Raw genomic sequence first — 12,973 nt, forward strand, 5'->3', positions numbered from 1 at the left:
TACGGTTCTGGAAACACCTCAAGACCTTCCTCCTGGCTTCTGCTATCTCCCCCCTCTCCCTTGCCGATCTGCTCTCTCTTGGCATTGTGCACCTGCTCTACCCTATGTCTTCCGGGCCGAGGGACCTGCTCATCCTGTCACCCTCCTGCACTGCCTCTGGGCCACCCCCCCCCCCTGCACTAGGGTCTTTATCTGTAACCATACAGCCCCCTGTTTTTCTCTCTGCACTATCAGACATACCCTGACTGCTGCCTTCACTCAGCACTTGCCCTCGCTGGCTGCACTACCATGATTTGTTGTCTTTATTATTATATGTTTTTCTCCTTTGTCTCTGCACTTTCCCTCCTCCCCCTCCCATGCACTTTCCCCTCTCCCTTTCCCATGCACTTGCACATTCTCAATATCACTGGGCCTAGTAAGATCGTTGTTTTTGTTCTCTCCTGTTCCTCTCCCTTGCTTGGTCGCGCTCTGAAACACTTGTGTATGAGTGAAATATAAATAAAATATCAATATCAATATGCAGAACCTCCAAGGTGTCCAAAATAACAGCTGGGCAGTGGTACATTTTTTGATTTTTTGTTGTGTCACTATTAATGGCTTCATGATATGATATGGCATTTGTAACGTGCCTAAACACAAGTGTTTGAAGGCGCGACGAGGAGGGGGGGGGGGCAATGGGAGAACAGACAACGATCCTACAAGGCCAGGTGTCATTCAGATCGCGCAAGTGCACGGGTAGGGGGACTGGGAAAAGTGCAAGGGGAAGGGGAGAGGGGAAGTGCAGTACATGGTTAGTAGAATACAAGATAAGTAATAGGGCCAGCTGGTGGCAAGTGCAAGGAGAGTGCAGTACATGGTTAGGAGAATACAAGATAAATAATGGGGCCAGCTGGTGGCAAGTGCAAGGTAAGTGCGGGAGAAGGGGCTGTAGGATACAGAGACAGTCCCGTAGTGCAGGTAGGCAGTGCAGGGAAGAGTGGCAGGGCCAAGGACCGAGATCGGTGAGTGGCCAGTTGCAGATTCAGTGCAGGTTCAGTGATTTTAGTAGAGGAGAGAGGGAGAGAAAGAGGAGGCAAAGAGGAAGGTTTTGAGGTGCTTCCGGAACCGGAGATGGTTCTCCTCAAGTTTCAGGGAGGCAGGAAGGCTGTTCCAGAGGGAGGCCCCTGCTGCGGAGAGAGATCTACCCCCAGCTTGTTGCTTGGAGAAGCGGCTGACCCTGAGGTAGTTGGAGGTGGATGAGCGAAGAGCTCGAGAAGGAAGATTTTTAGGAAGAGAGAGTTGAAGGTATTTTGGCCCAAGGCCCCAGAAGGCCTTGTGGACAATGCAGAGGGTTTTGAACTTAATCCTCGCGGCCACTGGGAGCCAGTGTAGCGATTTCAGTCCTGGAGAGATACGGTCCCTGGGCTTGAGGCCAAGGACAAGTCTCGCAGTCTCACATCTGCTGGTGCGACTAGGAATCCAGTATGCCTAAAATGACAAGTACTTTAGTATTTTTATTGCTGTTATTTAACATCACCTATTTTCTGCATTTGGAAGAACAATGCCCCTATTGTCCAGTCCATAGGTGTAGAGTTCTATTTTACTATGTCAAGTTATGCAGCAAAATAAGTTGTATGAGGATATTAAGATTGTCCACCTGATGGCAGGTTTATGTCGATCAATGGTTTATTGAATTCTGTTTGTATTTTAAAATAAGTATGCATACTTACACATTTTAACATTTACACAGTTTCCGCCAGATTTATGTTATTTTGTTTCACCTTTGTATGTTTTTTTTGGTGTCCAACAAGATGGTGCTTTAGGTTGAACCTTTTTCCACACACTATGCACTGATAAGGTCTTTCGCCTGTATGCATTTGTTGGTGTCTTTGAAGCACTCCCATTTGATTAAAGCTTTTTCCACATGTGGTACAAAGGTATGGTCTCTCTCCTGTATGTATTCGTTCGTGTATAATGAGATGCGACATCCTGGAAAAGCTTCTTCCACATTCATTACAAGAGTACCTTCCTTTTATTTCATGTGCTCGCTGTTGTCCAGGTTGAATGTTCTTCTGGTATATTTGCTCCATTCTAGGCAAAGGGTATGTTCTGCAACTTTGCAGTGGGTCTGGTTCATGTGGACTAATGTAATTTCCCAATGTACTCTTGCGTTCATCACAGATTTCTGGTCTCATTGTATTGGGTGTTATCATATCTAAATTGGAATGTGTTAGTTGATTGCGCCCACTTTTCCATTCATTTTGATTTGCTCCCAGTTCCTGATTTCTTATTGAACGTATCTGGCTGTTTGCACTTTTTTTCTCGTAGACATTCTGTGCCACATTTTCATTGAGCTTATTCGTCATAGATGTATTATCACATGTTAAAGAATTGCAGACTTTCCTCTTCCAGTCCATGCTTCCATATTCTATGAAAGCAAAAAAAATAACATTAACATTCTTACATTTTTGCAAGTGAAGTTGTGCATGATAACAATATGCATGAATAAAATCAATGGTACCATTCTGAGCTTCACTGAATTCATTACAACGCCTATGATAGGTAGACCTTTTTCTAGTTAGATGTTGTGATGAGTCACAGAGCATTTTGAACCTCCCTGCCATTACAGCATCATCCAAGAATCCTGGACAAGGATATCTAACATGCAATATCCATCCCAGGGACAGCTCCAGCACTCTTCAACACTAATCCTGGCAGCTTATAAACACCATCTTGAAGATTTGATAAGTATGACCAGACAAGTCACACAAGCTAGCTGAGAATGAGGACGGTGAGAAAGCATGACAGCCAGAAGACATAGAGGTGCACAGAGTCATGGGTGAGTTTGTGTGACAAGGAGTGGGAGGACTTACAGGAAGCAGAAGGTGAAGATTGATATGGGCACAATTCCTACATATATGAATTGTGTGTGTGACAGTATAAAGTACCAGTCGTTTATGTAGATGATGCATATCTAAAGCTCTTAGTAACCACAGAAGAAAGCTTACGCACTCCACAATAGTCCAATAGTTTAATTTATCAAAATCCATAATAACTATGGAGGACCACAGGGGGTAGAAAGAACTATTCCTGATTTTTTTAAAGTGCTAATATCTAATGTGGCTTCTAATGCTCGTTAATCTGCTTGGAATCATATAGTCCGACATCTAGTGGTAACCGCGGAGTATTGCATCTTGTCTTTCGAGGATCAAAAAGGGACGTCCCAGAGGTAAGAAACTATTTTGTCCCTCTCCAACCGATCCTCTATATATCAGAGGTCATCCTACACCAGACTCTCTGGTGGTCACGACTACGAGGAAAAGGGCTGGGGTCCCCTTGTCTACAGGCGAGTCGCCACCAGACAAGGAGTGTAAAAGGTTATATGCTCTGGTGAAAAAGAATAACCACTGCTGTAGCTTGCTCCACGCGCATAGCCAATAATACCACCCTATTGGCTAGTTATTCAGATGTCCAGTGAAACCTATTGCAAGAGGGCCTGCAGGAGGTCGCAGAGCCAGTGCGCACCCATCTACTAGCAATCGTAGCAGAGGGCAAACAAGTTAATCACAACATTCTCAAGAATACCTTGGATGCTGCTGAAACAGCATGTCACTCCCTGGCACAAGGTACCCTGTTAAAACGCCATGCCTGGCTGAGAAATTCTGGGTTTAAAGCCAAGACTCAGGCATCATTGATTGACAACCCCAATGAAGGTTCCAATCTGTTTGGAAAAGCGGTGGATGAGGCACTGGAGACCACCAAAAGAACATGAGACCCTCAAGTCCTTGAACCAAATTACCCAAAGACCTTTTCAGCAAAGAGTGGGGAGTTCTCGCTGCTCCTTTCACGGCCAATCCTATCAACATTCCCCCATAATCAATATGGCTCAGGAAACAATTGGTCTTCGGGACAAGGTTCTAACACCCCCACTACTTACCCTCCCAGAGGACAACGTCGGGAAAGGGAAGGGGTCGCTATGCCACCCCTAGAGGCTCCCCGGCCTCTCGTCAAAAATGACTCTCAAGTCCGGGTCCCCTCCCATTTCTCCCCGGTCGGGGGACGATTAACATCTTTCCTGCATGCATGGGAGGGGATCACATCTGACCAGTGGGTGCTCAAGACCGTCACCCACGGGTACTGTATAGAGTTCAGCCGGCCACCTCGGTACAGACCCCCAAGGTCCAGGTGCCTGACACCGGAACACCTCCAGATCCTGCTACAAGAGGTCAAGATCCTGCAGGAAAAGGGCGCCATCGAAGTCGTCCCTGCTCTACAGGTAAACAATGGTATTTATTCAGTGTACTTCCTTGTACCCAAAAAGGATCTAACCATGCGCCCTGTGCTAGACTTGCGCCCAGTCAACAAGTTTGTGAAACCCCAAATGTTTCATATGGTGGCGCTGCAAGAAGTACTTCCACTCCTCATGAAGGGGATTACTTCGCAACATTGGACATGAAAGATGCATACTTTCATATTTCAAAGTTGTTGGCACACAGAAAGTACTTAAGGATCATGATAGAGGGCAAGCACTATCAGTTCAAGGTCCTTCCCTTCGGCATTGCCTCAGCCCCAAGGGTATTTACAAAGGTACTGGCAGTGGCAGTGGCTCACCTGCGCAGACAATCCATCCCAGTTTATCCTGTCCTCGACGACTGGCTCATAACAGGGGACTCTTACGAAACATGCCTAGAAAACGTTCAAAGGACGATCAACCTTTTGCTCAGTCTGGGATTCTCCATAAAAGAGAAAATAATCCAGCCTCGACCCCAGTCAAGTCAAGCAGTTTCTAGGGGCTCTTGTTCGGGCAGAAGACAGGCTTGTCTTTCCCTCCAATGAGAGGGTTCAAAATATGCAGTTTCAGATCCCTCAGAAGGTAACCGGTCGCGAGGTGACGGTACGCAAGGCCATGCGACTGCTAGGTATGATGGCGTCCTGCATTTACTTGGTTACTCACGCGGGTTTGCGCATGAGCCCCATGCAAGAGTGGCTAATGGCAATGGTGTCAGTCCAGCGGACTATGGGGCGATCTAGTGGGGGTCTTGGTAGCCCTCGTTCTCTCTCTGAAGTGGTGGTCAAGGGAAAACCTCTTGAAGGGGAAAACCTTTACCACCCCAGCAGTAGAAGCCACTCTCACAACGGGCGCATCCCTCACAGGGTGGGGGGGGGGGGCTCACCTTCTTCATCAGACGGCACACAGGGTTTGGTCCCCAGCGGTAGCTTCCAACCACATAAACCTATTGCAACTAATAGCAGTGTTCAAAGCAGTGAAAGCCTTTCAGACACTGCTGCAGGGGAAGACACTACTGGTCCTCATAGACAGCACCACAGCCATTTACTACCTAAACAAGCAGGGGGACACTCCTTCTCCAGGGCTGTCCAAACTATCTCAAAACATTTGGAAGTGGGCTCTCAAACACAACATGTTTCTATTGTCTCAACGCGTTCCAGGGCAACTCAATCTTATGACAGACGTGCTCAGCCGAGCCTTCCCACTGCCCTTAGAGTACGAATGGTGATAAGACGAAGACATCGTCTCCAACGTTTTCGCAGAATGGGGTTTCCCAGAGATCGCCTTGTTCGCAACTCTGGAAAACTCACAATGCCCAGATTACGCCTCTATGTACCCTCAGAACCAGTCCAAGGGGAACGGTCTCTGGATAACATGGTCAGGGAGATTTGTTTACGCTTTTCCCCTGACTCCCCTACTCAACAAGATTGTGCACAAGTTGCACCAGGAACCAGTGACCATGATCTTGGTGGCCCCATTATGGGCGCACCAACCCCGGTTGTCCCATCTGATGGAGATGTCTCTCTCCCCTCTGATGAAGCTGCCTTTATCTTGCAACATGTTGTCTCAGGACGGGAGGGAAACGCTCCATCCATGCCCGCAAATTCTCAATTTAGCGGCATGGCTCCTGAAATGTTAGAGTTTGGGCATCTCCAGCTTCCTCAGAGATGCATGGATATACTCAGAGAGGCAAGGACACCTAACACCAGAAATTGCTACGCCAATAAATTGAAACGTTTTGTTATATGGTGTAATAGCAAGGACATCAATCCCATTGAATGTTCCGCTACACATATCGTGTTATACTTGACTCACCTGCTGGACTCAGGTCTTGTATTAAATTTCCTGAAGGTTCACCTAGCTGCACTTTCAGCCTGCACTACGTCCCAGCAGAAAGTGTCTTGGGGGAAGATCCTAGTCCTTAAAGCTTTTATGGAAGGGGTTAAGAGAATGTATCCTCCCATTTTCAACCCGGCTCCCAGATGGGACCTTAATGTGGTGTTAACCAGACTTATGGGGTCTCCTTTAAACCTATGTACAAAGCAAGCCTAAAAGCACTCACTTACAAGACATCCTCCCTAGTGGCCGTCACTTCCATACGAAAAGTTAGTGAACTACAGGCCCTTTCTATTCTAGACCCTTTTGTTACAATTCACAGAGATAAGGTAGGTCTGCGCACTCACCCAAGTCTTGCACCTAAATTCATTTCAAAGTTCGATGTGAACCAGTCTATAGAACTGCCTACATTCTTCCAGAACCATACCAACGTGGCAGAAAGAAACCTACAAACACTAGATGTGCGCAGGGCAGTCATGTACTATCTGGAAAGAACTAAACCACTAAGGAAAATAAACCAGTTTTTCATTTCATTGTCAGCTGGTAGAGAAGGGGACCCTGTCTCTAAATCAGCTATCTCTAAATAAATTGTCAACTGCATCACACTCTGCTACAAACTTTCCAAGAGAGAACTGCCCTTCAAGCCTAGAGCACACTCTACTCGAGGCACCGGGCTTCCATAGCATTCATTGCAAATGTTCCTCTCGAGTCCATTTGCAAAGCGGCAACTTGAGTTCTGTACACACCTTTACAAAACACTATTGCCTAGACACTCACTCTAGGTCTGATTCTCAGGTGGGACCAGCAGTACTAAGGCATCTTTTCACTATTGCTCCTTCTCACATCCCACCTCCAACTCTGGGTACAGCTCGCTAGTCTATGCACAGCGTGTGAGTCTAAGCAGATTAACAATCATCAGAAGACATGCATTACTTACCGTATTAGCATTTCTGATGATTGTATCTGCTTAGATTCCCATGCGCCCACCCTTCCTCCCCGCTCAGATGGAAGGAACATAGACTTCTTACTACTTCTCTCTTTCTGTACTCGCTCACGATAGTCATAAGGCTCCCTCACAGCAGAATAAATACAATCAGAGAGACCTTGAAACGTGAGGATTTCTGGGTACACTACACGTCACATTCGGGCTAATGTTACAGACACGCCTATGTTGACATACCCTTTCGATCCTCGAAAGACAAGATGCAATACTCCGCAGTTACCACTAGATGTCGGACTATATGCACAGCATGTGAATCTAAACAGATAAAATCATCAGAAATGCTATTACGGTAAGTAATGCATGTCATTCACTATCTCTGAAGAAAAGACAGTTATTTAAAAACGGGTACAATTTCATAAAAATAACATATTAAAATTTAATAATTCATAAATGGTGTATGAATTCTCAAATGGTGTTACATATCACTTTCCAAAACACTTTTAAAAGATTTGATCAGCAATGTATTTTCTAACACCGATTTTATAAATGATCATGCTTACTTATCTACAATTTTCAAGGAGTATGATAATATAGCTTCTCTGCATACAAGCCACATTAAGTAAATATGTTGAGTACATGTTAAAAAGTATGACATGTACTTCCACCATCCCCTATCAGAGCCTGCTGCCATCCTGAGGGACAGTGAATGTTCTATGTACAAGTAAACTGAGGGGGCAGTATGCACATCAGATAAAAGGAGGACATGCGCTGACGCTACCCAAGGATAATGTATACCAAAGCATCTGAACATTGGAATAAGATGACTTTTTGAGGTTCCAGGTTAGATGGACAAAATATAAAATGCATTAGCATTTCCAGCCTAAGGCTGTCAAAGTTGCATTTGGACTCTGGGTATGATTTTCTCTCCCACTTACATGCAGTGCTTGCTAATGAGACAGTTAACTTTAAATTGTACAGGTGGTCCTTTCACTGAGGGTTTGCTTGTCAAATCAGATATTCTTTTGAACCTGTGCATTTTATGGTTCCATGTGTTAATATCCCCGCCAAAATATCGGCATACAAAAATATCACCATATTTTTGCGGTGATATTAAGGCATGGAACCTGCGGGGGACACCCCTGCAACCCCTGCATTATTTTTAAAGGAGCGGGGGACACCCCTGCAACCCCGCTCGCAAAACCCCCCAAATGTATTCCCCAAAAATATCGCCTATGGCCGTTCCAAACGATACAGCGATATTTTTGGTGGGGATAATATTACCTGATACCCATTTTGTAGGGTAAATAATTATGCATTGAGGATTGGGACAGGACATTGCTACCTCCTCTCTGAGGATTTCAGTTGCAACAATGCCAGTTTGTGTGCAACTGTTACTATTTTGCAATATGCTGTTAATCCAAGTGTAGTGACAAGGGGTTGTAGAGGTCTGTTACATGCCTGGTTTGCTTGCTTTAAAAAGGAAACTAAATTAAAGGAATCAACAGAAAACATGCAAAATTATATGATGCACTACATGCAAGGTTTGTCAATATTCAGTATGTTTTCTTTAGAAAAAAGTACCTCGTGTTGTCATGTTTCGCGAGGTATATACCTTATCAAGAGAGGACTAAATAGTATTGATGCTTGAAAAATAGTTTGATTCAATATGTAATGTCACTGTCATAGGGGGATTGGTTAACGAAAGCGGTTGATGGTAAAATGAAATGCACTCACAGGTGTTTTGTAAAATGTGCATAGGGACTAGATGGGTTTTCACAAAGCCCAGCGGGACCAAAGGCACAGACAGATATGGAGTTAAGGGTTAAGTACAGATTTATTCAGGATGACCTTGGAGGATGACCGGGAGGATAGCCTAGGGACAACCCGTTTGTCTTGGAAGCAAGACAACTCATAGCAACACAGGTTCGAATCCCGTGCTCGCGTTTAGAAACTGGTCCCCGCACGTTGTGAAAGCATAATTATAATCTAAAGCAAGTAATAATTTGACCACAGCCACTTTCCAGAATCCTAGTATTTTCTTACACTTCATACTCAGAGGGAATGAATGAGATGGCTTTCCCAGGGATTCGGCCAAGATTTGTAACCCAGAGTCGGGGGCTTCTCCTTAAACCAAACAAATTTGTCTTGTTATGGAGGTTGGGCAAACCTCACCAATGGACATAGGAACCAGATAGCTTCTTTTTGTTGGACATGTAAGGAGGACTCTGATACAAGTAAAAGGTGTCTCTGAATTCAGCCAAAATCTAGGGTCAACACAAAATCACTAGGACAACAAAAAGACTCCAAGTTCTGTCATTCTTAATCTGCAATTGTTTCCCAGAATTTGTTAATTCTCAGTCACTCATAGTCTGGAAATCTGAATGATCTCACCCTTAACTGGACACCCGGTTCTTCTATCCTCTGCTTCTTGTCCTTGACACTAGGGCTGTCCAGCGGCCCCAAAACCACCTGCACATGAGTTTGGGATGACAGCAGAAACCGTGACTAAATGCCACCAGGTTCAGCCCCTAAAGCTTTCAGCAGGGAGCTGGCCACCCACCAGTTGGATTGGTCAGTGAGATAAACTGTCAGGCCTCCAAAAGCATCACCAAAAGGTGTGCACCTAAACATCTTTATGGGTGGAGCCAGTTGGTCGCATCCTCCGTCCTGTCTCGGGGTCCTCGCTCTAGTCCTGAACACCCCATTCTAGTCTACCTCTTAACAACTGTCTCTTGCTTAAGGGGACCTCTTATGCCCTTCATTCTCTCTACTATCTTTTTCCCTTGCATCCTCTTGTACCTCATTGATGCCTCACCAAATGGCCATACCTCCTACTCCTCCCTCACTTCCTCCTTAAAGGCTTGCAACATGCCTCCTTCTCACCCTCTTTGTCTTCTCTACCTCAATTTCTCACTCGCCAACTTCCTCTCCTTCATTCTCTGACTTCCTTCTTTTGATATCTCTGTAGCTCCCCCAAAATACATTCTCCTCTTCCCTTGCTGTTACCTTCAATATTGTTTCTTCTACCCCTTACCACTCACCTCTTGCTCTTCTCCTCTTCACCACTTTACACTCTTGGATGATATTATTCTTCTCCTGATCATCTCTACCTCCTTTATACACTTCACCATCTCTTTCCCCTTATTACACTCTTTGTTTCTCACTATCTCCGTTGCCTCATTCTTCACCATGGCCTTCCCTTCAACCTCCTCTCTCCAGCCTCTTTTCACCTGATCCATCTGCCTCTCCTGCATGCAATTCTCACTACCAACATTTCTTCATCCCTGACTCCAACCACCCACACACTGCTTACATGTTTGTGGCTTATGTTGGGAACTAACTTTGCCTCCTTGGAGCCTTATTCACTCAAGTGAACTCAGATGTGCTCGCTGATTAATTATGTCAATTGATTTGCTCACTTGCCTGTTTGGGTAGTCCTCCAGCGTTCCCCAACATGTCTTCCACACTCGTTTGAAGACACTGTCCAAGCCTTTATCCAGATCAACCATATTCTTGGAATGCAATGCATGCATATGCAAATTGAAACCTGCACAGTAGAACTTTATCACCCATGGCTCATTCAGTACTCCCTTACCACAAATGCAACATGAAAGAATGCAGGTTTCTCCATGCGAGATCTCTTGCAGATGTAGTTTGATTATGAATGTCAGTGTTTCCAAGGATGGTGATGTGCTTTTCTGAGCCTAATGCATTCTGGACCATTCGCTATTGCTGATCCAGAGGTGGGTGCTTTACTACCGCTATTGGTTCTAACAATCCCTTGCCAGGGCCTGGGTTTGCCACACTAGAACCTTTATTGGGAGCTCTGGGCTCTGATGGCACTGAAGTGAGCATGTCTTGGGACCCATTGTATGCCTGTAGGGTTGTTATTTTTAGAGGGTCTGATTTCCCTAGGAGCCTCCCTTAGAAATACAGGGAAGTATTTTTTCTCACTATGATGCGCTCCTGCCACATAACCGGAGCTTGGTTGTGGGGGGGCAGGTAATCCTGCCCATACCTCTCCTGGGCCCCACATCACATTGTCAGCATTGGCACCCAGCTGCCTTGAGCTCAGCAACATCTAACCCAAGGTTCAGGAAGGTAGGCCACTGATTGATATGAGTGATGTGACACATGCTGTACAACAACTGCTCTGGACGGAGGGACTACCAAATCATTAAGAAATTAAAGGGATATTAGCCGGTGTCATGTTGAATAGCAGGATAGCCCTGAATCAGAGTAGCTAAAAGATCTGCACATTGAAAGACAGCCATTTTTCAAGAGTGCACATATCACCAGGGAGCGTGGAAAATGTCCTAGAAGGAGTGTAGTATGAGGTGGAGGCATGCAACAAATGCTTTAAGCAAATACGTGCATAAACATTTAATGGTACTCAGCACATCAGCTGGGCAGATTATACAGGAATATGTTCAACATTACTATCATGTCACACCATACGTGTTAGTTTTCATCCAAATAGATGTTTTAGGTATATTATGGAAGCAAAGAAACTATGTTGCTGACAGCACGTACTCCATGATGCACAACGGGTAAATAATAGAGAAGCCATAAATAGTCGCTTCATAGAAAGGAACAGAGAAGGCAGAATATACAGTAGAGCAAGGAAAGACTGAGCATACATAACGTACTGATAAACTAGAGTGCTGCAAATACAAAACATACAATATACTGGGGTATTTTGATGTCCAAAAAGATTGGTCTTTAGTGAAGCAGACTGGAGCGAGAAGCATGAGTTCTCGCTTTAGGCAGTTTTTTTTTGTTTTTGTATTAAAATTATCTAGTTTATTTCTAAACTTTTCATATATATACATTGCATATTCACAGTAAAATACTATTGCAACAATTTTAGCGGAACATTGATCCTATATCTTTGGATCTTCTTTTATTATATTCTTCCAGAATTGGATGATCGTATATTCTAATTTTTTGTTGTTTCCTAACACAATTTGGTCCCATCTTTCCTTTGGATCTAGCTGTGGAGTGGATGTCAGGTACATTTCTCTGTAGAGGTTTCGCTTTTCAGTCAGTGCCTTACATTCCATTATTACATGAAAAAGGGATTCAATAGTTTCTGCTCCCTTACAAAATATGCAATAGGACAGGGTGGTCGCTATTTGCTTGGTTTTTGATAAAAGATCTCATGTTGGCAGCAGATTGAGATGCAGTCGTAGAAATAAGTCTCGAATATCTTTGTCCAAAAAATCCTCAGATATTTTGGAAGCTGATTAATCAACCTTATCTCTGATCCACAATTTAGATCCATTTGATATTGGCTCTTCAGATACAGCGTAGAGATCCAGTCAGTCATTTTGCATTATTCTTTTTTTGGCATGCTGTGGGCGACAAGTCAACATATCCATCGAGATCTATGACTTCTTGAGTTAGGCTTCCATATTACTTTTCCATTCATTCAAAACAAAATTATTAATCGCCTCAGAGTTCATGCGAAGTATCTCAATAGCTGGAATTTGATCCTCACTCTGGATTTTTCTGTACAGATTGAGATGTTTCCACGTTATTATGGATTGCAGCGACTGCGTCGCAATTTCATAACAAATCTGTGCCATGGGGAACGAAGGAGGCTGCGCTAATACTTTGCGCCAAAAGATAGCTTCCAGCTGTTGCCATATTGCGGGGTCAAGTTAAATCATTGCCTCGCCTCCATGTGCTAGAATTGCTACGATATTTTATCTGAAAAAGGCTACCACTGGTTTCAGTGAAAATTTCCCGTGTTTTCTGTGGATGTAGGCACCTTGTCAGGCTGGGCATGTGCTTTTGATTTCAGATGTTGGACCCATCCCGCCTCAGACTTTGTTTGATCCATACGCCAAGGTATTTCACTGTGTTAACTTGTAGTAGTGTGTAGTTTTCTAGAAACCAACAAAATTGAGCCTTTATCCGTTTCT

General features: G+C 44.4%; 1 protein-coding gene across 1 annotated transcript in view; it reads right to left on the reverse strand.

Annotated features, from left to right (window-relative positions):
- Window positions 1–1,322: 1,322 nt before the first annotated feature.
- LOC138481790 (zinc finger imprinted 3-like) overlaps window positions 1,323–12,973 on the reverse strand; it is a 435,035-nt gene continuing 423,384 nt past the window's right edge. Inside the window, exon 6 of the mRNA XM_069613844.1 lies at window positions 1,323–2,407. Within this exon, the coding sequence (XP_069469945.1) occupies window positions 1,722–2,407 (686 nt within the window). The 3' untranslated portion in view covers window positions 1,323–1,721. The remainder of the gene's footprint in view (window positions 2,408–12,973) is intronic.

The sequence above is a fragment of the Ambystoma mexicanum genome, chromosome 5p (assembly GCF_040938575.1).
Source record: "Ambystoma mexicanum isolate Mex_15411 chromosome 5p, UKY_AmexF1_1, whole genome shotgun sequence".
Taxonomy (NCBI): Eukaryota; Metazoa; Chordata; class Amphibia; order Caudata; family Ambystomatidae; genus Ambystoma; species Ambystoma mexicanum.